Below are 24536 nucleotides of genomic sequence, written 5' to 3'. Positions count from 1 at the left end.
GTTGTGTTTATGTACTTTATTGGAATGAATGTAATTTATTAGCGTGATAGGAAAGGGGTTGCTTAACCCCGCTTCGAGGAATATCTAGTACTCTGGGGTGAGTGTGTGACGTCTGGAGAAATGTAAATTATTAGCGAGAATGTAGTGGATTCAAATCCGCCCCGAGGAATACCGAGTACTCTGGGGAGTGAATGTGACTTCTATGTTTATATCGGGTGTTATGTTTATGTTACTTTATAGGAATGAATGTAATTTATTAGAATTAATTAAGGTTTTTTAGTTGAGATAAAAAAGTCCAAGTCAGTGGAGCGGGATTCGAACCCACGATCTTCGGCTAGATACGCCGCTGCTCTACCACTTGAGCTATCGTCAATTTCGCTTGGTCAAGCGTCAATTTAATAAAACTTTATCTTTCTCCCACGTTGTCACCTCCTGTGGTTCCATTCTTTCCTTTCGGACACTAATTCTTCGCCCCAAATAAGCCCCCATCCTGTAATATGCCCCCAAAAAAGAGTACTATCACCAACCCTATGGTCACTGGTAGTTGACCTTAACAAGCTATAAAGGTACAAGGATACTCTGGAGATATAGTGAAATAATGAGAGGCAAATTCGGCCAGTTTACTTGGAGGCTAATCCTAAAATGACCTTATGGTGATATCTTACGATTGTCAGACCATATGTGTTGGGCAAAAATAGGACAAAGAAAGATAGTGCAAATTTTACAAACAATCCAAAGAAACCCTAAGTGTGATGGCCACCGGCAGTACCACGGTACCCGCTAGGTGCCACTACCTGTTATGGAATGGTCTCGCCCTCCACTCTGCAGCCAATCAGAGTAGAGCTCTTGCGAATATTAGCTCTTTAGCAGGGACACTGCCGCACTGACTTCAGTCTCCCCAACGAGCTCTCACCTCAAACCTCGAGACTCGTCAACCGTTGAGCTCACCCCAATCACTAATGGAGCACCGACAACGACGACGGCAAGGGTACTCGCAACATTAGCCTGAAACTCGCCTTCTCAACACATCCGACTTGGCTATTGGCCAACTGCTGCACCCGAGTCCGTTCAACCGCTGCAGAGTCAACCGACTCACGGCCCCCGAACAGCAGCCAACGTTCATTCGGTCACGGACCACAACCAACGGCACACACATGGTCCGGGCCTCGATACATCGTCTCAACGCTACGAAAAAAAAACACCGGCCCTTCTCAGGCTTACTCTATCTCAAAAACTCCCAGTCACTAAACTTAGCATCATTGGTGCTATTAAAACAACATCCACGGCCGTGATGGAATGTATAGTCAAGGTGCTACACTTGCTCATATTGGTCGAATATGGATATTAAAGGGGAAGCAGTGTGGAAAGGAAGAAAATAGCAAGTACCAAAATTTTTGACAAAGTAAAAAATAACGGACACGGCTAAAACTAACTAGACTTTAAAAAATCATTCATAATATTGAAAAGAGAACTGACTGGAAATACAAAGCAAAAAATGTTAAACTTGCAGTTCGTCTATGGTATTCTATGGTATACGGACGGCTCAAAGACGAGGAAATGGCATGGGCATGAAGGCTAAACTTTGATCACCACGGTGCCGTCCAAAACCATCTTTCAAACCGAACTGCTTGCCAAAACCTGTGCAGATGCCTGTCCAAAACTTTTAGCACCAGTCTTTGATAAACTCAAAAAATTATTTTTAAAAAGTCGGATTTGTTTTAAGCACCTTTTAATACCCTTAAATACGAATTTTCATCACGATAAAAAATTTTAGATTTGTTGGCTAGATTCGACAAGGCCGATTTTAGTTTTCACCGTTCCATTTAAAAATTCATAACTCCTTTGGATTTTATCCAAATTCTACGATAAGGGAACCGTTGAAAAGCTGAAACTATCTTCTTTCAGCCAGTGCCTCAATATTTAGATTTCTCATCATAATCAGTGAGAAAAAACAAACACCCCTCGAACGTTTAATTTTATAGCTTAGGTCATCATTTATTTGCAGAGAATATATTTGCGCCATCAATTAAATTATAGAATTCCAAGTTGCTATAAAATTTCATGTAGATCCGTGGAGTCGTCTCAAAGTTATCACCGTTTTTTATGGTTTAAAAAAATCGAGAGCGAAAAATTTTAGAATTTTTTCCCAAAAATTTGTCATCAGGGGTTTTGTGGGGTGAAGAAAACGAATATCAATACAAAATTTCATAGCAGTAATTAAAATTTTGGATGGACGGGGGGCAGTGTTTCTTTGTCTCCGTTCTCCGCTGTTCCATTATGATTTTATGTCATTATAAGCGAGAAAAATAAGAATGAAACCAACAAATAACCCTCCAACCTTTTATTTTATATCTCTGGTTCGAATTTATTTGCAGACTAGGTTTGTGCTATTTCGTGTTGTTTATGGGATTTTAAGTTACGAAAAAGTATAGTGGATTTGTTTCACCACCATGGAATCAGTTGTATCACCATGGAAAATCGAAGACTTCCTGGAAGTTATTGAGTGTGCAAGAAACTAATATCAATTTTGTTTCCTGTTCAAAAAATATTTTAGCCTAGTAGCTAAGTACTAGCAAAGCATAATTTGAAGCTCAATTGCCAAAGGTTGCTCTTCCTGGCATAATGCCCATAGCTGAAAGACAATCCCTTAGTGCACTCTAGTCTCGAGAAGTACAGAGGATACTTGCCAACCTTAACCTTAATGCCTTTGACCACACCGATCCTTAGGTAATCATGGGTCCAACAGCTGCTGTATATAACCGAAGGAAACCGATTTAGTCCCAGTTTTTTTTTTATTTGGTACCACCCAACCTTATGATCTCTCCTTACGTCTCCGCCTGAAAGCCAATGGCATATTACCCAAGGCTTATATAAATTCTCATTCTAGGTTTATTTCCACAGATTCTTCTGGCCCATACTAGGGACGGCTCAAAGATGGGAAAATGGTATGAGCATGGGTATGGGTAAATTTTTAGCACCTGGTCCTCAGCACCACCACAACCGTCTTTAAAACCGAACTGCAAGCCAAACCTGTGCACATGATATAAACAAAAACATCTCATAGGTACAACAAAAATCATTCTTTCAAATAGTCAGGCAGCTCTGAAGGCTCTCCAAGCTTACAAGATTACCTTAAAAATTGTCTGGAACTGCCTAAATACCCTAATAATACTGGGAACTTAAAATAGGCAAACATTACACTATTACAGTGAGCCCCCACGTCATCAGGGAATACAGGTAATGAGACAGCAGATATACTTGCTACAAAAGGAGCCTCGGAACCCACAAGCAAGAATCCATGTTGTGGAATAAACTATAGCCACTGCCACTCCATACGTTGGGGATTAACTGTAGTCGTTGGTGGGTAGACCTATATCTGCGAGAAAAGAGGGTACTTACTTTTTAATGCAGCATGACCCAGAAAAGTCCAACAGGGCCCTTTGGAAGTGGTCTCGGTGTTATCCCTCCAGTGTACTCGTGTCAGGATGGTCAATAAGCATTCACTACTTTAATTAGTCATCGTAAGAGGAAATACGATTTAGAGGATTGACAAGCAGAATGAACGACTATTCGCTATTAAATGTGGAGAGCAAGTCCGGGTGGGGGAACTTCAGCTTAGCTAGCGTCTAGGCCTAGCTATAGCCCGTGCCTAAGCACGGGACTATTTCAAAGGAAGTTAGGCTAAACTAATGACATCTACGATTTCTTTGGAACGTAAATTTGAAAAAGAATCCCCCCAGGTTTCGTGCTGCGTTTTTTGGAACATTTTATGCGATCCCCTACTACACTTGCATTTCCCACAGCTTTTGCTGATGATTTGCTAATCTTAGCATCAGCCAAAACGGCCTTTGACCTTCGTCTTTAGCAAACGAAACTTCACCCCGCGTTGAGGGACGGTCGATTAAAGATGTTTTTCAATCCGGATTGGATTAAGAATAACAAATAAGCGGAGATCAGACAGTTTAAACATATTTTAAATGGGAATCGCTCTGAAGGAGGACCAGTCCATTAAATATCTGGGAATCATATTCGACAAGCGATTTTCGTGGAATGGACAGATTGAATATATACGCGCCGAAGCTTTACAATTGATCATCATTCTATCCCGATCTGCTAAAGAATATTGGGGATTGAGCAGTAAGGGTACACACTGGCGCCATCTTGCCCATCCTCATATATGCAGCTTCAGTATGGAGCGATGCTCTTACAAATAAATACAATCTTAAAAAAATGAAAAGTCTGCAATGGAGGATCGCACTGTGAATCAATAAAGACTACAGGACAATTTCCTATGAAGCATCTTGTGTCCTGGCTGCTATAGTCCCCATAGATATTATAATTCAAGAGATAGTAGATGTATTCTATTCTCATAAAAGGAAGCCTCAAGCATGCTTTCCCCACCTACCAGTAGGACAACTGTTACCACTAAATCAATGCCCATCAACCCATCAATTGATACAGTACACAAATAAGAAGATTATGAAAAGGAAGTTCAAACCACTTAAGCGAAGTCACGATAGTTCAAGTGGTTAGAGCAGCAGTGTATTGAGCCGAAGGTCATAGGTTCGAATCCCATTCGTGAACCTAGCTTTTTCATCTCAACCAAGACCTTAGATTAAAAGTATAATTAATTAAAATAATTAATACGGTCAATTATGACTTCTAAATACATATATTAGTGAGTGTATAATTTGGTTAACTAGGTGTGCCTATTCTCGCTGCGAAATTTTCCCTTGCTATAGACTTTTTTTTGCTCTTTGTTCCTTATGTAATTTAATATACATTTGTCCTATTTTGGCTCGGACCTGATCAATTCTTTCAGCATACTTTTCAAGAATGAACCATGGTTCTCTTGGTAGAAGCACCAGTTACCATGTTTACTTTATTTTAAAGAAGTTCTTTTGTAAAATTGTGTATACGATAATTATAAAAATTTGCATATAAGTACTATATTGCCTACATACACTTTTTAAAAAAACATTTCTTCGGAAGAGGTCAAAACAGAGAAAACTTCCTTAAGGTTTTCGCCAAGCTTTCGACAGTTTTATACTGTCATCTTCAGGGCCTGTTTTATTATCGTATAAACAAACAATTAAAACATGAAAAAACAATAATTACAACAAAAATTGAATATCTTACTTTAAACCTTAATAGGGAATTAAACAACATGGTGTTTTGGGCACAGAAGTACATTATGTTTTTTGGGGCTCAGCATCTAAACATTAATTTAAATTGAATACATTAATAATTAAAAATTATAGCTAAAATTACAGTAAAAATAAAAATTAAAAACGTTGTCGAGAAAGGCTACCTCATATAAGTCTAAAAAACCAATAAAATCCTCCTTTTTTAGTTTTTCGGGTACATGTGATCACAGTGCGTTTCTTAAATATATATATACATATACAATTAACTTATTTTAAAATTTAAACAACAATTCTTGTATCCAGCAGGTCGATAATCTAGTTCATCGTTACAAAAACATTTCTGTTCAACGAAGGGGGTTCTGGTTCAATGACAATGAAATATACAGGGTTCTAATCACAATCTTTTTTCCAGTGATCCAGATTTTCCAGGAGTAATTCTCTACAATGGAAAATTTGTTGCAAAAATCGACTATTTTTTCTAAATAGGCTCTATATTGTTACTTTTCATGTTTCCGCAAAATAAGGTTCAAAAATTTTTCCATCAGAAAGTTGATATTCATTTTCAGCGCCCAGAAAAACCACTATACAAATTTTAGGTGAAATCATCTTAAAAAATTCTCTCAAATTTTTCACCTTGCAAATGACTTCGATTTTTTTTCCAAAAATCAAAAAATGGGCTATAACTTTGAAATGATCCCACGGTTCCAGAGGAAACTTCGCAATCATTTAACACCCTATAAACCACACGTAATGGCACAAACTTGTTCTTTGTACATTAGATACATTAGAACAAGATAAATAAATAAAAACGTGTGAGGTGTTTTTGTAGCTTTCATCCTTATTTTCCTCACTTATAATGACATAAAATCTAGTCATTGTTGGCATAGGCTTAAAGAAATTCAACTTCCGAATTCCTAAGGAGTTATGAATTTTAAATTGAATCAGAGGACTCGTAGAGAAAAAATTACATTTGGCGAATCCAATCAAAAAGCTTTTCGTATTTTATTTGCTAGAAAAATTCACATTTAAGGGTTTTAAAGAGTGCTTAAAATTAAACCAAATTATTTTTATCAAAACCAATTTTTTGGGTGGGGGTTACTTTACAGTAATCATCTTTTGGTTTGTACAACTTTTTATCCAAATCTCAATTAATACGACCCAGCATATTATTTTCGTATCCTATGCAGAAAAACAAAATTGAAATATATATTACGAATTATCAGAATTTTTTTTACGAGGGTTATTTGAACCCTCGAGGTGCAGGTGTTTTTTGAAAAAAAGCCCATTCGTAAGTATGTCAGGTTGCCGCTGCACTCGAATCCTGGACCTTTACCTTTCAGTGATGAATGACGCCGTGTCAATGTCTAAACTGTTGTAGATGAGGTCTAAACATAAAAAATGACATCATGGTGTGACAAACCAATCCACTGAAGGTAGACAGACCAAAATCATCGGAAATGACCAAACTATAAAATTGGCTGTTAGAGCATAACATTTTTGTGTTAACATTAATAAATACGCTACAATAATAATCAAGAGCAGCCGCAATTTTGGAGAAATTTAATAGAATTTGTCAGTTGTCGTTGATATCACAATTATCTTTTCTTTTTTTTTCTTTTTGTATTGGTGCTGTTGTTTTGAATAAAAACAAGAGCAAAAGAATGCAGGGTCACTGTATTCGAACACGGGACCATTACCTTACAGCCTCAACCGTTGCGACCACTGACACCCACTATCATTATTATTTTAGAGGGGAAAAAGCCACTGCCAATATTCAAAAGTGAATTAAATTAATTACTTTGCATTTTTAAATGAACAATTAATTTTTTTCTTATTTAATTAGTACTGGGCTAAATAATAAGAAACAATTGAGAAAAAAAATTGAATTTCGGTTTAATTATTGCTGTGATTTGGGTTTCACAATTCAAATTTTAGGATTAGCCACTTTACCTTGTTGCTATTAATCATGAATCACATGATAAACGAAATCGTTTGAATTATTAAAACTTTTCCATTCATCGAAAAGGAAATTAATAATGCTGAACATCTAGAAAAATATATTTATTTAATTATGCATTAAAAAAATGAAAACTATATGAACTTTATTTAATGAAGAATAGTCGATTGGACATTCGTTATTATCCATAACAGGCCAACGAGTAATTTCCTCCGTGTCAATCTAAAACATAAAAATTTCCATAATTTATACAAATAAGTGGAATAATCTAAAGCAGTTTGTGTCGGTAATTTAATCATCACATCTCAATAATAATATATCTTTATTTTCTATTTACAGAAATACAATTAGAAATTATATACAATAAAAGAATTATATAATGAAAGAGAGGATTTTTTTTAACCAATAAAGACTTGATTAATTATTAGAAATGGTTATGAATTTTGTCCAATAGTACTGTACCACATACCTTATTTCAATATATTGTGAATTTCTGATAGGCTTTGTTCAATGCATCGTATTAATCCAGGGCCATCTGTATTTTCTTTATAATTTGACACTATACATCCCAATCGTTCATTCCATATAGAATAACTACAAATGAAAGCAAAAAAAAATTATATATTATATATGAAGATGTTGATAGTATTACCCGATTCCATATCCATCTTGTACGACAGGTCCAAAGGCTCCCAACATAACAACATCTGAGCTAAGGGTTGATGTCGAAAGGACATAATGATTTAAAGCAGAGAACAGCGGGTCTGCAAACATATCAGGAACCTTTTTTCTTTTTTGGGCGATCAAATGTAATGCGAAAAAGTGACGATCGAAACCTTGACCTGCAAAAATTATTAATTGTTACAAATTATATGAAGAATAAGAATCTCAAATCATAAATCGTATGTATTTAGGTAATTTTAAGTTTTTAACTCTTAATTTAAAATAGTTATATATTTTATCTTGTCTAATGTATGTACACAATACAAATAAAAATAAAATAAAATTGTGGGGATCAAAACCACGACTGTGTGGGTTATGAGCCAAAACGCCCAACCACTTGTCTTCCACAGTCCCATAAATAGTAATAACAAGAGACTTTTTATTCAGCTGTTCATTTCTCAGGTGGAACACCAACTGACACCAAGTGCATTTTATCTCTGTAGCCCTCTCACAGGCATTGGCAGATCGGAGAATGTAGTAAGAGTCCCTGCATATGAGAATGCTACAACTGCTTATTACATCCCACTATGGTGCATCATGAACAGCGGGTTAAGAATGGTGAAGTGAAGTACACATAACCTCCTCCTGCCTACATTGAGGCAGCCACTATTAAAGTCCATCAAGGCGAGGGAGGGACTGAGAAGAAAGAATACATGTTTATTCTATGAAGAAGTAGCAAATACAGACCAGCAGGGCAGATGGACACAACCTGCAGGGATGAGCTCACAAACCGTCAGAATATGTCATGTGAAGGAGAACCTTGAAGTGAAAAATTTCCCATAACCTCCTGTACATGTTGATGATGATGAAACTGAGGGTAAACAGAAGTGACCCGGTGTATGGGGCACAACCTAAAAATGTGAGCTTCATATTCGCAGGAACATTTTTTAGCCACCTGGAAAGATTCGGTCCCACAGAAAACACTGTGACCAAAGAGTGGAAAGCCTTGTCTTTATTTGCGTCCTTCATTACTCCTTAATCCTTGAATGTAAGGATGAGGATGTCCAGGCACAAAATAATGGCTAGTGAGTGGCATACTCTAAAGCACAAGCTGGGTGTATATGAGCAAAAGAAACCGCTTTGTAGACAGCCCGGCAGGCATGTGATCAGTCTTCCATGGAGATCAGAAAACCAGATCCTGCCTGATAAAAAGGGGGATGGAGCGTGATCAGTTGAACTATGGGAGCAAGCAACTTACAAGCTGATTAGGTAAGCTTACCGAATGGCTCCTGTACGGGTGGTTAGCATTCCTCTTAAATCGAAAACTGGTGCCAGCCCATTGTCCCTAGGCTAGCGGGCCACTTCACTCTGGGGGTGATAGAATGGCCAATAGCAGGTTTCGGGCAAAACTTGTTTCAGCCCCTTCAAGCTTAAGGGCAAGTGGGGAAGAATCTTGCCTTGAACCATAGGGATCAGGTCGTTTTCCTACATGTGAACTTACAATAAAAGTACAATTCTTTAGTAAGTAGAAGTGCATTGCTTCCCACCTAGTTATAAACAAACAACTGATAAGGCCACACACCTAGTGCAGTTGAAAAAGTGACGAATTGCCTTAAAGCTGATGAGACCCAAAGGGATGTTCATTTCTCATTATTCAATTTCTTCATTATTGAAGCTTGTTAGTAAATTTATACATTCACTACATTCACATTGTTACACAGAAAAGTTGTACATTCGAACTTCCAAAAGGGGTTGTACTTCCGAAACTCCAAATCCGTTTAAAGTATTTTGCTTAATAGAAGGGTTCATCTTTATGAAAATTATTAGAACAAATGTATATATGGGACATCCATGCATGTTCGTCAATGTTAAACTACGACAACCAAAATACTAAGATAGACAACTAATTACCCATTGCAGCTTCTTTAATTAAGTTCCCATGCACTTTAGAACATTGTTTAACCATTTCTAATAACTCTAGTTTTCCAGGTTTTACAGAGGATTCGAATGCTTTGCATACTGCCTAAAAAAAGAAAAGTAATAATATAATAAAGTAAAAGTAGAAAAGATAAAGGTGGGGTGGGTATGTAGAAACCAAGTTTGTGAGTAGAACCATCATTTACAAAAAGTAAATTAAAAATTTCCAACAGTAAAAATATTTCTAAAAAATGTCGATAATTATCATATTTTAAATTATGACACTAACATAAAATTTTGATTAAAAAAGTATAAAAACTGTAAAATAAAATAACATAATAAACAACAAAATTATAAGATAAAATTCCACAGGCATTAAAAAAAAAAAAAAAAAAAAAAAAATATAATGCAAAAAAATAAACAGTAACAATCGTAATTTAGCACAAACTGGCAAAACAAAAATATGGGATGTCATTAAAATGGTATAAAATATAAAAAATAATGAACCTGATTAATTTTTATCAGAAAAAAAATTATTAGACATTTATATCAGACTTACAACTAGAGCCCAAATTTGTATGCAGTTGCATATTCTTTTTGCAGTTACGACCATGGTGATCAGATATTTATCTGAATCTTTCCTCTGTCGTACAACGGTTCAACTTTAATTCTAGATATTTTTTGCATATTTGAAGCATATGCAAATTTGAAACATTTTTTATTAATTTAAAAAAAATTAGGCAACTAAGCATATAAAAAGAAAAGAAAAAAAAACAAGAGACTGAAATTTTATTCAGATTTCACTTTCCAGTAACAAAAATGTTAAACTAACAAAATAGAATTTTCTTAAATTGAGTAACAAGAGCTCTGTTGATAAGTGGCCCTTGGAGGGCCTGATTCGTAGAAGAAGAGTCATTCTCACTCGATTAAGAATATGCCATGCAAGGTTGACATATGGACACTTGCTTTTGGGCCAAAGCCAGCATGCAGAGAAAGATTGCCCAGTGTGTCGACCTAATTAAAGGGTGCAATTCCTTGGCTCCATATAGTTAGCGTGTACGAATGCCACCCAATATGAAAATCATGCTTGAGCATGGCAGCAAATATCCCCTGTTCAGATTCTTGGAAGAAACAGCATGGTTTTATAGTATACTAGCTTTTACCCATGACTTGCGAGACTCGTTTTAATGTACCTTTCTAATGCGATGCAGAATGCTATTGTGGTTTTCTAATATAATATCTCGATTCTCAAATTCTTCTATTCTTCGGTTCACTTCGGTCTGTACATGGTAAAAATTCGTCCATACAATCCCCTTAGGGATGGAATTTCAAGAAATCCTTTCCCAAAGGCTATCCATGCAATTATAGGAATGCACTGTCGAATTTCAGCCCTTTATTTCCAGCGGTTTGGTCTGTGGGTTGTCTTTTGTCAGTCAGTTTGTGACAGATATATATTTGTATATATAGTAATGAATAATTTCAAATTTTCTAGCTAGTAAACCTTTAAAAAAATACCCGAAGTGGGAATTTCTTCTAAAATGGCAGGCCGGATTTTCCCTTTCATCGCAAAACAGAAATTAGAAAAATCCGGCGATGCAGGAATTATAGTATAACAGAAATTACAGATTTGTTCTAACACACAATCACAAACCAGTTGGCAATTAAACCGTGATTTATGACTGAATATGTCCAAACGCTGACTGATCACGGAGATTCTTAACTCTATTGGAATGTTTTTTTGTTTTGTTTTTTTGTAATCTCTGACACTGACAGTTCTTTTGACAGTCACCAGACATTGTAAAATAGCCAAACGAGGGGAAAAGAAGTATCAGTGGCCAATTTTCAGTTAAAGAGCTTTTCAAATGTAATTGGGGGAAGAGATGTTACCTTAAAATTGAAGAGCCTGAGACCAATTCTGACAGAAAAGGGTATTATTCAATACAGCTATTTAATATTTCTACAAAACATAAATAATTTTAATAAATCTATAGATTTCTCATTTTTTACAGAATCAGGCAGTCTGTAACTACAAATATAAAATTATTCATTTTTGTGAGCTACCCCGTCTCCGTCCTTGATAGCAGATATTTTGAAAAATTTATGTGGCTCATATTTTTTACTTGGAGATAGTGCCTACCCAATATTAAAAAAATTATTAACCCCATTTAAAGACATAGGATATTTAACTAGGAGGGAAGTAAATTATAAATTAAATCTAAGTCAAAATCAGTACATCATTGAACATTGTTTTGGCATACTAAAAAATTTTGTCAATTGTATCATGCAAAACCAAAAAATATAACTAGGTTAAAAAAAGGTAATTATTGGTTGGGTGATGTCTTATATTAAATATTTAATACTTTTAATGCAAATTATATGGCCTATTTGAGGGGTTTTTAGTGCATTAAATCCAGGCTCTAGTTATAACATACTCAACTAGAAATGAAAAAAGATCTTTTCAAATATATATTACTACTTACTGCAGTCTCAACAGTGCAAGGCCTCATTGTTTCTGTCCGACCATGCTTAAAAGCTGCAGTGCTGCAAGATTCATATGTAGAAACAAGCCTTCCTGATAACTTGTAATGGGCGATCTAAAAAATGATTTTAAAAAAATGTTCATCATTATTGGTACTGTTGTTTGTTTATGTTAATGGGTATAGACTAGTAATAGTTTTTTAATTGGGTAAGATGTTTGCTTGGTACTTAATAAATATCAGTGTTTTCTATTCCCACAATAAAATTTGTTTTGGTACAGAGAGATAAACGTCTTAAAACACTTGTATCATCATTATTTTTACATTGAAAAACAAACATTTTTTTCTTAACAGTTTAGTTGCACTAGGTGGGTAATTCCAAAATCTTTAAACTGAGGAATGTGTTCATTGAAATTGTTATTAAATTTAAATTATTAACTAATGCAGAATCACTTTTTATTAAGTATTTGTTCTAATGATTCTTTTTTAGTAGTTATATTTGTGTATTCTGTTTTTAAATATTTTCATATACTATTTAACCTTTGGATGGTCGCACTGGTAGTTTTGTACACCAACTGTAACTAAACCCCAAAGTCTAAAAACCCCATAATCTAAAAATAAATTATGAAAAAGGTAATGGACGGGGGTGACAAGATGCCTGGTGTTAGTGAGCAAAAAAAAAGGGAAACCATCCTTGGGGTATAAAAGTTTATTTTAATACTTTTTCCTTTCAATTATGCATGTCTTCTGGTGTTTTTATAGTACTTATTATTTTATCAGTGTTGCTCAATTTACTATTAATATTTATTTTCTCCTACAGGAAGAAGGTTATTGACATGGGAAAAATTCAATAAATATTCTTCAGGTTTGTGAATACATAATTTTTCATGGGACCTCACAAAAATGGTTGTGTAATTATTTCCGAATCGTGGAGTTCGGACTACAGGGATGGAGATTTTGAGTGGTGCCATGAACTACTAAGTTTCTTCTTCACCTGAGACTAGGCTCAACTGTTTTAATTAGCGTCAAGAGAGAAGAGAAAAGGACACATTAGTGGAGATCTGAGATATTATTGTGCGACACCAAAACCTTCTTCACTAACAATGTTTCAATATATGTAAGAACATAACCTTTTTTTTAGATTATTATTTCAATTACAAGATTATATGAACCCTCAAGGTGATGGTGTTTTTAAAAATTAGCTCATTTCTAAGCACCTATGTGGGGTGTTTCATGGCCGCTGGATTCGAAACCTGGACCTTAATCTTACAGCGATGAGTTGCATTTCAATGACATCCATTGTGACCATTGATGATGCCTTCTCTATTCACCTCTTGAGTTCATATGCTTGGTCACTCTCGTTGAAAATTTTAACATAGTATACAACCAAAAAAATAATTGCTTAATGTTTGTTTTGTCATAAAAATATTTTTTGACACATTGTTAATTGTTAATTTCTTTTTTCCGAAAGAGTAAAAATTGATTTTTTCCTAATTTTGTGATAAAATTATTGTTAGTAGTAAACAAAAACGTTTGTTTATGTGTACCGCTAATTTCCTTTCCATTTTATTAAAAATAAATGCACAGAAAAAAAAATTGTTTAATGGGCTGGGGTAACTTTATACCCTGTGCGACAGCTTGGGTTGTAACAGGAGGTGCGATCGCTTGAAGGTTAACGACAGCAAATAATGTTTTCACTATTTAAGCGATACAAATTAAATTATACACTGTTAATATAAAAATAAATAAATCTGTGTTATAAAAAATGAGAAATTGTATGCTATTTATGAGATGAAAAGTGTGATAATTGGAAAGGAGATTTAATCTATCTTCTTAATCCAAAACGAATTATATTTTTTTGGACCAATATTGTTAATAATTAAATTCACTATTTTTCATGGTGTGCTTGACCAATTAATATCATTCAATTAATTAAGGTTTTTAGTTGAGATAAAAAAGTCATTGTCACGAGCAGGATTCGAACCCATGACCTTTGACTAAATACGCCGCTGCTCTACCACTTGAGCTATCGTGACTTCGATCCACTCGGACACCAATTTTGATCAAATTTACAATTTTGCAGATCTTGAATTTTAACAAAACAGTGTACAAACATGTTAAATTTTGGGAAAAATATAGCTAATTAAATAAAGTTAAGCTTACCCAATTTTTCAACATCTTCATATTATTTAAATATCTTTTTTTTTATATTTTCATTCCCATCACCATCTTGATAATTACTAAAGTGTGAATGATACAAGGAATGGATAGGAGAGGTTCTAGGATCGCCATGTGTCCTAAGCATGCTCAAAGTTTTTTGCAACCCAAAATATTTGTGATTAGAAATAAATCCATCATACTTGAAATGCAAGTTGCATTACTAAATCAGGGCTGATTTTATGTACTTTGCAGAGATTCCTTCCAAAATGTAAGCACTCGTGTAGCTGAATTCCCAACGAGGAAGTAACTTGGTTATATTTTTTTTTAGCATCAGAAATAGCTTTTTTTGATTTATCATCAAGTTTGAACACTGGAAAAAAGTACTAAATTGAATAAAACCGCTTATATATGCATAACAAAGACATACCTAATTGAGAAACTAACGTTTCTGGAGAAACGTTATTGCACTGAGCATCAGGATGGACTCTAGGTTTTTCCGTTGAGTCTTTGTATATATCTTGAAAATACCGAAGAATGGCAACTCCATCTCCCCATGAATGTTCAAAGTTCAACCCAGCAATGCCATTTTTACAGACAATCATTGAAAACGATTTGTCAAACCACCTAAAAATATTTATTATTACTTTCAGCTCACAACTTACCCACAAATTTTGTTTTATTTACCGGTTAACTCCATCTGAATGCAAGTACTTTTGTATTAGTTTGGCGTATTCAGTAGTGGGCTCATCATCTTCAAAAATCAAGTTAAAAATAGCACCATCAATTGTCCTGAGTAAATCGGCATTACCAATGTTTTTTAAGTGTCTTCTCTCATCTGCCCACTTATCCCGGTTTTCTGTAGTAAGTATGCCGACAGGATGTTCGGCTGGGCTTAAATCTTTATTTAAAATATATTTCAAACAAGTGAAAATTGTTTGAGGATCTAAAATATCGCCTAAAACAGAATAAATAAATACAATTGATTAAAAAAATCCTCTATTTTATATGTTAGATATTTCGATATGCCAACTATTACAATGACCAACTAATCATTCATCATCATCATAAGTCATATTAATTATAATTGGTCAAAAAGAAAATTTATATTAAGTTCTCTTATGTTCATTACAGTGTGTACAGTCATGTGGAACTTCCTTGGGGAGCTGAAGAGCTGTACAAAACAATTCATTAGATGTTTAAGCTTATCTTCAAGCTACCCAGTGAGTCCCCGGACACAACACATCCGTAATCAAAGTGGGGTGAACTAAGGAGGAAACTAGGAGTTCATATGTACTAAAATGGAGAAGGTGGCTAGAAAAGAAGGTAGAAAAGTAGTGCCAGGAAATCTGGGACATATCGGGGCTTCTAGGGCACATTCTGATCAATGACAATCCCAAGGTTCTAGATGGTGGGTCAGAAGAAAATAGGGATAATGTTGATTGGGCAGGCACTGGATCCAAACACAATAGCCTGGGACTTTTCAATGTTTAAGTTAAGCACATTTTCAATGGACTAGAAGATAATTGAATTTAAGTCTTCCTTAATCAACAATTGCAGCTCATACTCCAAGAGGAAAGGTAAACTATATTCAACTGTATAAAAGTGTTGGGATCAATATTTTAATAATATAGGTCATTAATGTAACAGCAAACATGGGAAATGAAGAGTTGCTTGAATCTTGAGGAAGGGATGGATAGGCGAGAAAGGGGGTTTATTTGGGAGATACTAATAGAAACGGTGGGACAAAGAACACAGTAAAAGAAAAGGTCTTAAGTTTAATAAGGAGAAGCGAATCGACAAGAATGATGATTTTACATTGGTCAAAAGAAGTTTGCATGTCTGTGGAGATTTTTAGAATAGCTGGATTGTGTGGAAAAGTCAGAAAGGAAGCCAGATGGAAGGGGAGCAAGGAGATTTGAGTTTTCTAAGTAGGTAGACATATGTAACACAAGCAAGCCAAATGTAGGAGATGTGAGGGAGGCAGAGAGACGATCTCTCATGCCTTTTCTAAGTGCCACCAGGTCCTAATCACTGGTCTCCATGACTTGGGATACCAGGTCATTGTTGAAATGTTTACCGGATAGGACATGTCTCCGGCCAGATACAGTAAAGATGGAGTAGACATCTTAGACCTCACAGTGGCATTGGGTCAGGTAGCAGACCTCAAAGCACAAAAATATGGGGTATTGATTGAATATATTGCATTGCCCTCATAGAGCTACAATGTAAAAATTTCTTTAAAGCAATGGGTGTTGTACTTGGGAGGGGGGCAAGAGGATGCTTACCTGACGTCAATCTGCTCCTGAGAATGCTTTCCCTAATGGCACTGATATCCTCACTCTCCATAGCCTGTCTCATATGGACAGATAGACTTTTTACCCACTCTTCTAATGAATCCAGCTATTGAAGAAAATACCTGCGACGGATCCTGGCTAAGATGTACATTACCCAAAATGGACCTAGTGTGGAGTGATGGGGTGGGTGACCTGCATCAAAGGATGCAAAAGCCGGCAAAGATTTAATTTAAGTTACTATCAGGAAAATAAAATAGCTACTAAAGCATCAGGTGAGATGTCTTAGAAGAAGGAACTATTAGGGTCAAATTGAGGTCGACTAGGAAGGCTAACTAAGGCTATGTGGACTGGAAGATTGCAAGACTATCACAAAGTGAGAAAACTCATCAGGTGATGCTGGGAAAACGGGAAGAGCTTAGTATAAGCTGCAAATGTTTTATTTATTCAACACACTTGAGAAATTTAGTCTAAATTAAATGGTAAAAAGCCACTGAACAAACCCAGCAGATTTTAAAACAATATAAATATCAGACAACTGACAAGATATACATTACCTGATTCGTCCAAAACATTCATCTTAAAGAAATGGCCCCCTTTCATCACAATTATATATTTTGTATCTGCGTCATGGTACAATCTATCCATTCCTGCTTCTGGAATTCTTGAAGTATTGAATAAATTTTCATACTGAACCATATCCAACGGAAAGGCCTAAGATTACATCTTTATTTTAATTTTTTCTGAATTGATTAAATTTAACAGATTAATTTAAATTATACAAAACTATTTAACAATTGACAAAATTAATGTTTATTAAAGGTAAGATATATAGAAAAGCTATATTAAAGGTAAGATATATTGAACTTGCAATAAAAGAAGCTACCTTGCCAGTGTTCAAGTAAGTACACACAGAAATTATGGCATAAAAGACTGCCAAAAACAAACAAAAAACCCACACCTAAAAATGAAAACTAATATTTGCAAAGTCAGCAACAAAAGGAAACTATCAAAAATATCTAGAAGATTCAGCAGATAGCTAAAAAACTTCCCAGGATATGACAAAACATACTAATTGATATCAAGCAGCTATGCAGAAAAGCTAAGATGCTGATTGAGAGTATATAATATAACTCGGTGATGTGTTCTGCTTCAAAACATGCGAGGCAGAGGTCATGAATATTGTTATCCTTCCCACCCAAGGTAAACCGTACAAGAAATCCCATTGCATCAGATTGGCTTCACTACATATCATTCAACCTGTCACCAAATATGCAAGATATTGAGAAAAGACATACAGTGGCTACATAATTGGCTCTTTAAAAGAATTTTGTATGATGGTTTAACATATAAACTGAAGAAAATGGGTCTACCTAAGCACTTATATGAAGTGTTTCCTGGGAGGGAGAAAAAGAAAAATATAAAGTTAGAGAAAAAAATATTTTAGAAATGTACCAAACATAGGCACATCTTCAGAACTACAAAAAAATTACTTTCTGGTACAACCTAAGGGTCACTTAAATCCGTCAATGTTGCTATAAATGATGATGACACTACAGCATACTCACTAAATGATGTTCAAACCAGTGTTCAATTAGCATAGGATGTGATAAGCTATTTTTATTTGAATTAAAGGCTTTTAAACAATCCTGCCAAATTAGAACCAAAATCTTTTCTCAGACAAACATCCTGGATTGTCTTTGGGTACAGGGTGAACCTTCAGCAACACCTATCATCCAAGACAGTTGAGACCCTACCACCGTTTTAACCAGGCATCCAAAGGTCAGGTCTATTCCCTTGTTGTCTAAGCGCCAGGAACTGTGGAAGCTTTCCACAGCTGTGCCAATTCACTAACCCTATCAACATGGAATATTTCCACAACTCCAAAAACCAGATCACAAAGAGGTATGTTTGGTGGGATCAGAAGGGGGTACTTTATTACCATTTTCAGCCAAACTAAACTGTTTATTATAGTGTATATTGCACACAATTGGAGCAGTTAAGTCAGCAAATGAACAAAAACAACTAGTATTGGTTAATCACTAGGCGCACTTAAGCTGGAGCTTGGCGGGGATGTGCTTCTCCACCCATTGCATTGGCCTGACATTCAGGACTTCAGCCTGCGCAGATTTTCACTTATTCCAGGCTCTGCAAAACTCTATTAATTGAAAAGGCCTTACTTAACTTGAGCATTGCAGAAAGCACATCGAGTTCATTACTAAAAAAACATAACACATTACTTTGACCTGCATGAACGCCATACTGGTCCAACCCGCTCGACAGATGATATTTCTATGAATAAAAATTTTTGCCTTACAGGAGGGGAGAATTGAAATACCAGGCCGCACTGAACATACAAAATTACAAGGAAGATGGCAAGGTATTGGAACAAACTGGTTCATATATTAATTAAATTTTGTATAAACTGAACTTTTCAGTGAGTTTACTATTAAAAGCCGTTATGGACTTATTTTATGACCCGATATATTTTTACCCCCACTAACAGAATGATAAACATACCTTAAATAAATAAGCACCATACCAACTAACAGAAGATGGCAACATGCCTGTTACGGTTCGAAAGAAACTTGTATCTGATTTCTTAGGGTTCATGTGATACACTTCAGGTTCTAAGAGGTTACTTCTAAGAGATTTCATGAACCTGAAACATAAAGTGATAAAATTAAAGGTTTTATATATGAAAAAAACACACACCTAGTATACCATTTTGCTAACTGATAGAAAATAAAAATTGAGCCAAATATTTATTTTGTTATAAAGGGTTAATAAATAATTTTCAGATGTTACGGATGAGAGGGTCAAATTTATGGGCCGATTTATGTTCTGTGATTATCTGTGGGTTAACCAGTTAAACAGTTTATGCTACTACAGATAAGATTAACCAAGGTTTAAATTTATTCTAGACTTAAGACCTCCAATACATATAAACTAGGGTTAACGTGGGAATACTTTTGGTCACTCTTACAATTCATGTCAAGAGACTTGGTTGTAAATCCTTCAATTTGATGATGAGCGTTAAGCTTGAAATCCAGATCATAAAAAACAATAAATTGTGAGTAAGACCCAACTTATCAAAAAAGATACTTTTGATCTCATCGCCCTTACACAATGAGATAGAGGATATACCATTTTTCAGGGTGGGACAATGCTGATTTTGCGTTTTGATTCTAACTCCCAAAGGAAACACGTCCAATCTACTTTACACTGATTCAAGGATAATTAATTACACGTGATAATTCCATAAAACAAATGAAGAAGGAAGCTCCTTTTGACATTCCGTTTTTATGCACTGGATCGATCTTGGCAGATTTTTTTGGTTTAAGCAAGAGTTCTGTTTCTCATATTGTAAAGGATGTCTGTATTGCTCGTCTTCGTCATCAGCACATCTTTGTCAAAGACTCTCTCATGAGTGTTTGAGAGATTGTTCAACATAATCAATGAAAAACAAATGGGTTCCTCATAAATTTATCAACGGTAACAAGCTTCAGCGTCTAAACATTTGCCTTTCTTTGCTTTCATGGCAAAAATTAGAGACTTTTTTGACAAGATTATCGCATGCAGCAAAAAATGGATCCTATACTGTAGCACAAGGAGGTTGTATTGTTGGATGTCATCAACTGACCCTGTCTTTTTGACGCAAAACCCAAATATTCACCGAAAAAGTGCTATTTTTATGGAGTACGGCAGGCATTGTGCCTACGAACTCCTGCCAAATGGCTAGACCATTACCACAGAAATCTACTCAAGCTATGAGCTCAAGCTCTGGCCCAGAACAACCTGCTCTCGTGAACAGAATAGTAATTTTTCATCAGGACAATATGAAAACTCATACAGCCTTAATTACAAAGGTGATGGCTCTGTACTCTCCAGATCTGGCACCATCTGACTTTCACTTTTTCCTAGTAATGGACAATCATCCCATATTTTCAATCGGTTGTTTGCCAACAGCTGGATTTATTTAACTCCCAGGATGCAAACTTTTATGGCCTAGTAACACACTGGGAAAAGGTTATATATGCCGATGTAGGCTATTTCCTCAAATAAAATATTTCTAAACTAATTTTTTGACAATTATTTAACTCTTTAAACCCTTTTCCTGGTGCAACAGTTAAGTTAAACCAAATGTTTTAACCATCGTTTAGCATATTCTAGGTATAGCAATCCAGAGTGTAAAACAAATATAATATGAACCGACCGGCCCTTAATGATTTCAATGTAAAAAAATGTAAGAACTATAGTACTAATTTAACCAATACTAATTAAAAAAACAAACCAGGATTAGACACAATGATTGAGGCCTCTGCAGCCCGACTAACGAACAAGTAATAGTTTATGCATATGATTTATTATAAAACTCATTTTATACCTGAGAGATGAAATCAACAAATTTGTTCCACGAAGAAGTTGTGTATTGTACTCAGGTTTTGGACCATCAATAAATACCAAAAAAGGATTATAGTTAATTGGCAAAGGTTTTCTGTCTTTTAGATACATTTCAAACCAAGGTGCAGAAATGTAACTGGTGTGCCGATTATTTTTATCTGTTTCAACAAGTTCAGCTTGCAAGGACGGTCCGTCATACTTTTCAAATTCTTTAACCGTTTTTTCAACTCTAGAATATTCCTTGTCCAACAATAAAGGTCGCTGAGCCTTTAAGTATCTCGCACAGGAATTCGATAATTCGGGGATGGGGAGTCGAGGAAGAGACTTCTGAAAGTGAAGAGTAGGCACTTTGCTCCTTTGAATATACTGATAATCGTCTGGCCTGGTACTAAAACAAAACACAAAAAATTATTAGAAACTAATGAAAGAAATATAAATTATTATTTAGTATTGACAAAAATAAGTGCAAAAATGGCGTTTTAACAGACAAATCTTGTTGTGCTCTTGGAGATACACCATGAATGTCTTTGCAAAACGGTGGTTGTTGTCTGTGTACCCAGACACGCAGGTCTGGGGGGTAATGAAAGAGCTGACGAGGTGGCTAAGGCTGGGACATCACAACCTTCTGACTAACCACCACGATCTGACGCTAAAAATGCAGTAATCAAGACGGCTGTCAATAGCTGGCCCTCAGAGGATCTGGCTCATAGAAGAATACAAGAGAACATATTTAAGAATGAACTTGAATATGAATGGGTTTGGAACTGCATGTTTAACCATCTCGATCTTGCCCTCTGATGATAAAAATGCAATAAAGAACACAATTTAAAGAAAGTGGCAGTGATGGTGGATCAGTAGAGAAGCTATTTCAGATCAAGAGTACCGTCGAAAGATAGCCCTTGAAGGACCTAACTCATAGAAGATTAAGAATAGGCCATGTGAGGCTGACAGACACTTATGTGTCCAGCATGCAGAGAAAGGTTGGATGATGTGCCCCACCTAATTGAAGGTTGTAATTCCTTGGCTTTATATAGAGAGCATGTAGGAATGCCACATGTAATGGTCAGTACTGGGATTTAACCGGAGGACAAACTGGAGTCCATATTATTGAAGGTACAATATCACTGTAGTCTGTTATGTCCAAGAAATTAGAGGAATACATCTCTCAAACCAGGGATCTCATTGCCAGGGATTTTCGATTTCTGGATGACAATGTCAGACCTCATAGAGGCAGAGTTGGTCATCAGTGTTTAGAAAGCCTGGGAATTTCCCATCTGCCCCTTCTACCATTGTCTCCGGACCTCAATCCAACTAGCACGTGGGATGCGTTGCAAAGAAGGCTTTTCGACCACCAACCGCAGCCAGTGACCTGCCACAACTGAGTCCAGCGTTGCAACATCTATGGAGTGAAATTCCTTATGAATTTAGTGACAACCTTATTGACAGTATGCCTAACAGATGTACAGAGATTTTTAGCGAACAGAGGACATTATACATGATATTAACTGTTTAAAAAAATTATTGTGTCCAATAAACAAAATTATGAAAATAAAACCTTTTATTGTTATTTTTCAAAATCCCTTAATTAAATTATCCTTCAATGAAAAACACAATTTCTAATGTGTGGTGTTTAGTATCTTAGTGTTTAGACCGCACGTGACAATCTCCAAATAATAATTTCTGATAAATTTTAATGAAATTTGTAATAAAACTAAAATCAAAATGCCGGGGAAAATAAATACTACAAAATTGGCAATATCCTCAAGTCATTTTTGAGCAGTAGTAGTTTAGTAAAGAATGTATTCAAGAAGGAAAGAGAGTGTGAATGGATTTCAATCAAGGAACTGCATGCGTTGGGTGCCGAATTGATCTAGCTGTTGACAGCACCCAGAGCGCAACCGCGGTGACTGAACTGATAAGACCGAGGCCTGACCCCAAAAGCCAAAATCCAGAGTGGGTGATCCTCGGGGCCAGCCACAAAAGCTGGTACCGCCGGTCGACTGCGGGAAGCGATAGGCTCAACTCAGTACATGTATGTTTACATATATGTACAAACAAGTACAGATTTGGGTTTATGTAAATCCAAATACAATCAGACAAATGTTATTTCTTCATCAGCGTTTAAATTGGCTATTAAAAAAAAAAAATGGTAAACAACCATCGACAATTTTTCAATATTTGTAAAGCTAACAAGCATTTACATTTCTTTCTTTGTTTTTTGTTTACTGTTCAAACATATTTACAATGTCATTTTTACCTGAAGAATCTCAAACATTCTGAAGCAGTGGGATGTGCCTATAACAATGAAACAATTGCTTTGTTGTTTTTTTTGTTTATTCATAATTGAAAAGACAATAGTCCATTACAAATCAATACATTGTTGAATACTTACTCTTGTCAAATTGTTCTTCAGGTGTAGGAGTTTCATTTTACTTACAATTTCAGAACAGAAACTTGATAACAAATTAATTACGCCGAATTTCAAGAATAATACGTTTCGTACAGTCAATCTAGCAGTTGATAAATAATTCCTTTAAGTCCCTAAATGTTTAGACTGAAAATAAAAAAGGGCTTGAAGAGAAATGTCAAAAGATTAGGATAATCAGTCAAAACAAAATATCATTGTCATATTCAGTAGAAAACAGGGCTTATCATATGAATACTTCCAACCACTTAACATGTCAGCAGGGCCAAAGTGTCAAACGTTTTCCCGCTTCTCTTCGAATTCAAATAAATTTATCAACTTTATTTTTTCGGAGATCGTGAGATGCGGTCTGGTGTGACGTAGGTTTTAGAAAAATATTTCCTTTATCTTGCTAACGTTTCGAGTAGATAATATCGAGAAGTGGGCTGGAGAACAAGGTTTTAAGATCTCGCCTGAAAAATCACAAGCTATGATATTTACCAACAAAAGGAATCATCGAGAACCCCAAATATCATACAAGAACTACATGATTCAACCAACACCAACTGTTAAGTTCTTAGGCATGAGATTTGACAAAAAATTAACCTGGGGTCCCCATATAATGGAACTAAAAACAAAGTGCACAAACTTGCTCGATACAATAGTGATCTTGTGTAACACAACATGGGAAGCAGACCGCAGCACCTTACTCAAATTTTATAAATCCCTAATACGATCTCGTCTTGATTACGGTGCCATTGCTTATCAATCAGGAAACAAAAACACTCTAAAAAAAACTAGACCCCATTCATCATAGGGCTCTCAGACTTAGCACAGGAGCATTTAAATCCAGCCCGATCAATAGCTTGATGGTGGAAACAGGAAAAATGAGTCTTTCCATGAGGAGACAAATTCAAACAGTTTCCTTCTTCTCCAAAATTAAATCAAACCCCCATCATCCTCTATACATAATCAAAACCCAACCCCACCTAACAACCTTTTATGAAAGACACCCAAGACATAAAACCCCATTCTTTTATAGAGCCCAAACTTACATCTCATCAAGAAACATAATGGCAAAATTTTTAAACAATAACCCCTTTACCAAATACCCCC

General features: G+C 35.5%; 1 protein-coding gene across 2 annotated transcripts; it reads right to left on the bottom strand.

Annotated features, from left to right (window-relative positions):
* Nucleotides 1-7193: 7193 nt before the first annotated feature.
* LOC106670487 (carnitine O-palmitoyltransferase 2, mitochondrial) lies at nucleotides 7194-23737 on the bottom strand. 2 transcript variants are annotated; one of them, XM_014400902.2, is made up of 13 exons: nucleotides 23409-23737; nucleotides 23274-23311; nucleotides 21000-21404; nucleotides 19133-19274; nucleotides 17170-17326; nucleotides 15006-15276; nucleotides 14749-14945; nucleotides 14522-14691; nucleotides 12165-12278; nucleotides 9679-9790; nucleotides 7757-7946; nucleotides 7574-7698; nucleotides 7194-7326 (listed from the first exon to the last, which is right to left on the bottom strand). In XM_014400902.2, exons 1-12 carry the CDS (start codon nucleotides 23442-23444, stop codon nucleotides 7575-7577), a joined length of 1956 nt encoding a protein of 651 aa, XP_014256388.1. In that variant the 5' UTR covers nucleotides 23445-23737; the 3' UTR covers nucleotides 7194-7326; nucleotide 7574. The 2 variants fall into 2 exon arrangements, with proteins under 2 accessions (XP_014256388.1, XP_014256389.1); XM_014400903.2 differs by lacking the exon at nucleotides 23274-23311 and having other exon boundaries at nucleotides 23409-23697.
* Nucleotides 23738-24536: the final 799 nt, after the last annotated feature.

The sequence above is a fragment of the Cimex lectularius genome, unplaced genomic scaffold, assembly GCF_000648675.2.
Source record: "Cimex lectularius strain Harlan isolate CLEC.00 unplaced genomic scaffold, Clec_2.1 scaffold31, whole genome shotgun sequence".
In the NCBI taxonomy this organism is placed as follows: domain Eukaryota; kingdom Metazoa; phylum Arthropoda; class Insecta; order Hemiptera; family Cimicidae; genus Cimex; species Cimex lectularius.
This window is presented reverse-complemented; position numbering and strand designations above follow the sequence as displayed.

Excerpts from the sequence above, each read along its gene's own strand:
- LOC106670487 (XM_014400902.2), bottom strand. The coding sequence starts at position 23,444 with ATGAAACTCCTACACCTGAAGAACAATTTGACAAGA. Across the intron at positions 23,312-23,408 it reads TGAAGAACAATTTGACAAGA|GCACATCCCACTGCTTCAGA; the intron begins GTAAGTATTCAA and ends TCATTGTTATAG. Across the intron at positions 19,275-20,999 it reads TTGTTGATTTCATCTCTCAG|GTTCATGAAATCTCTTAGAA; the intron begins GTATAAAATGAG and ends TTTATGTTTCAG.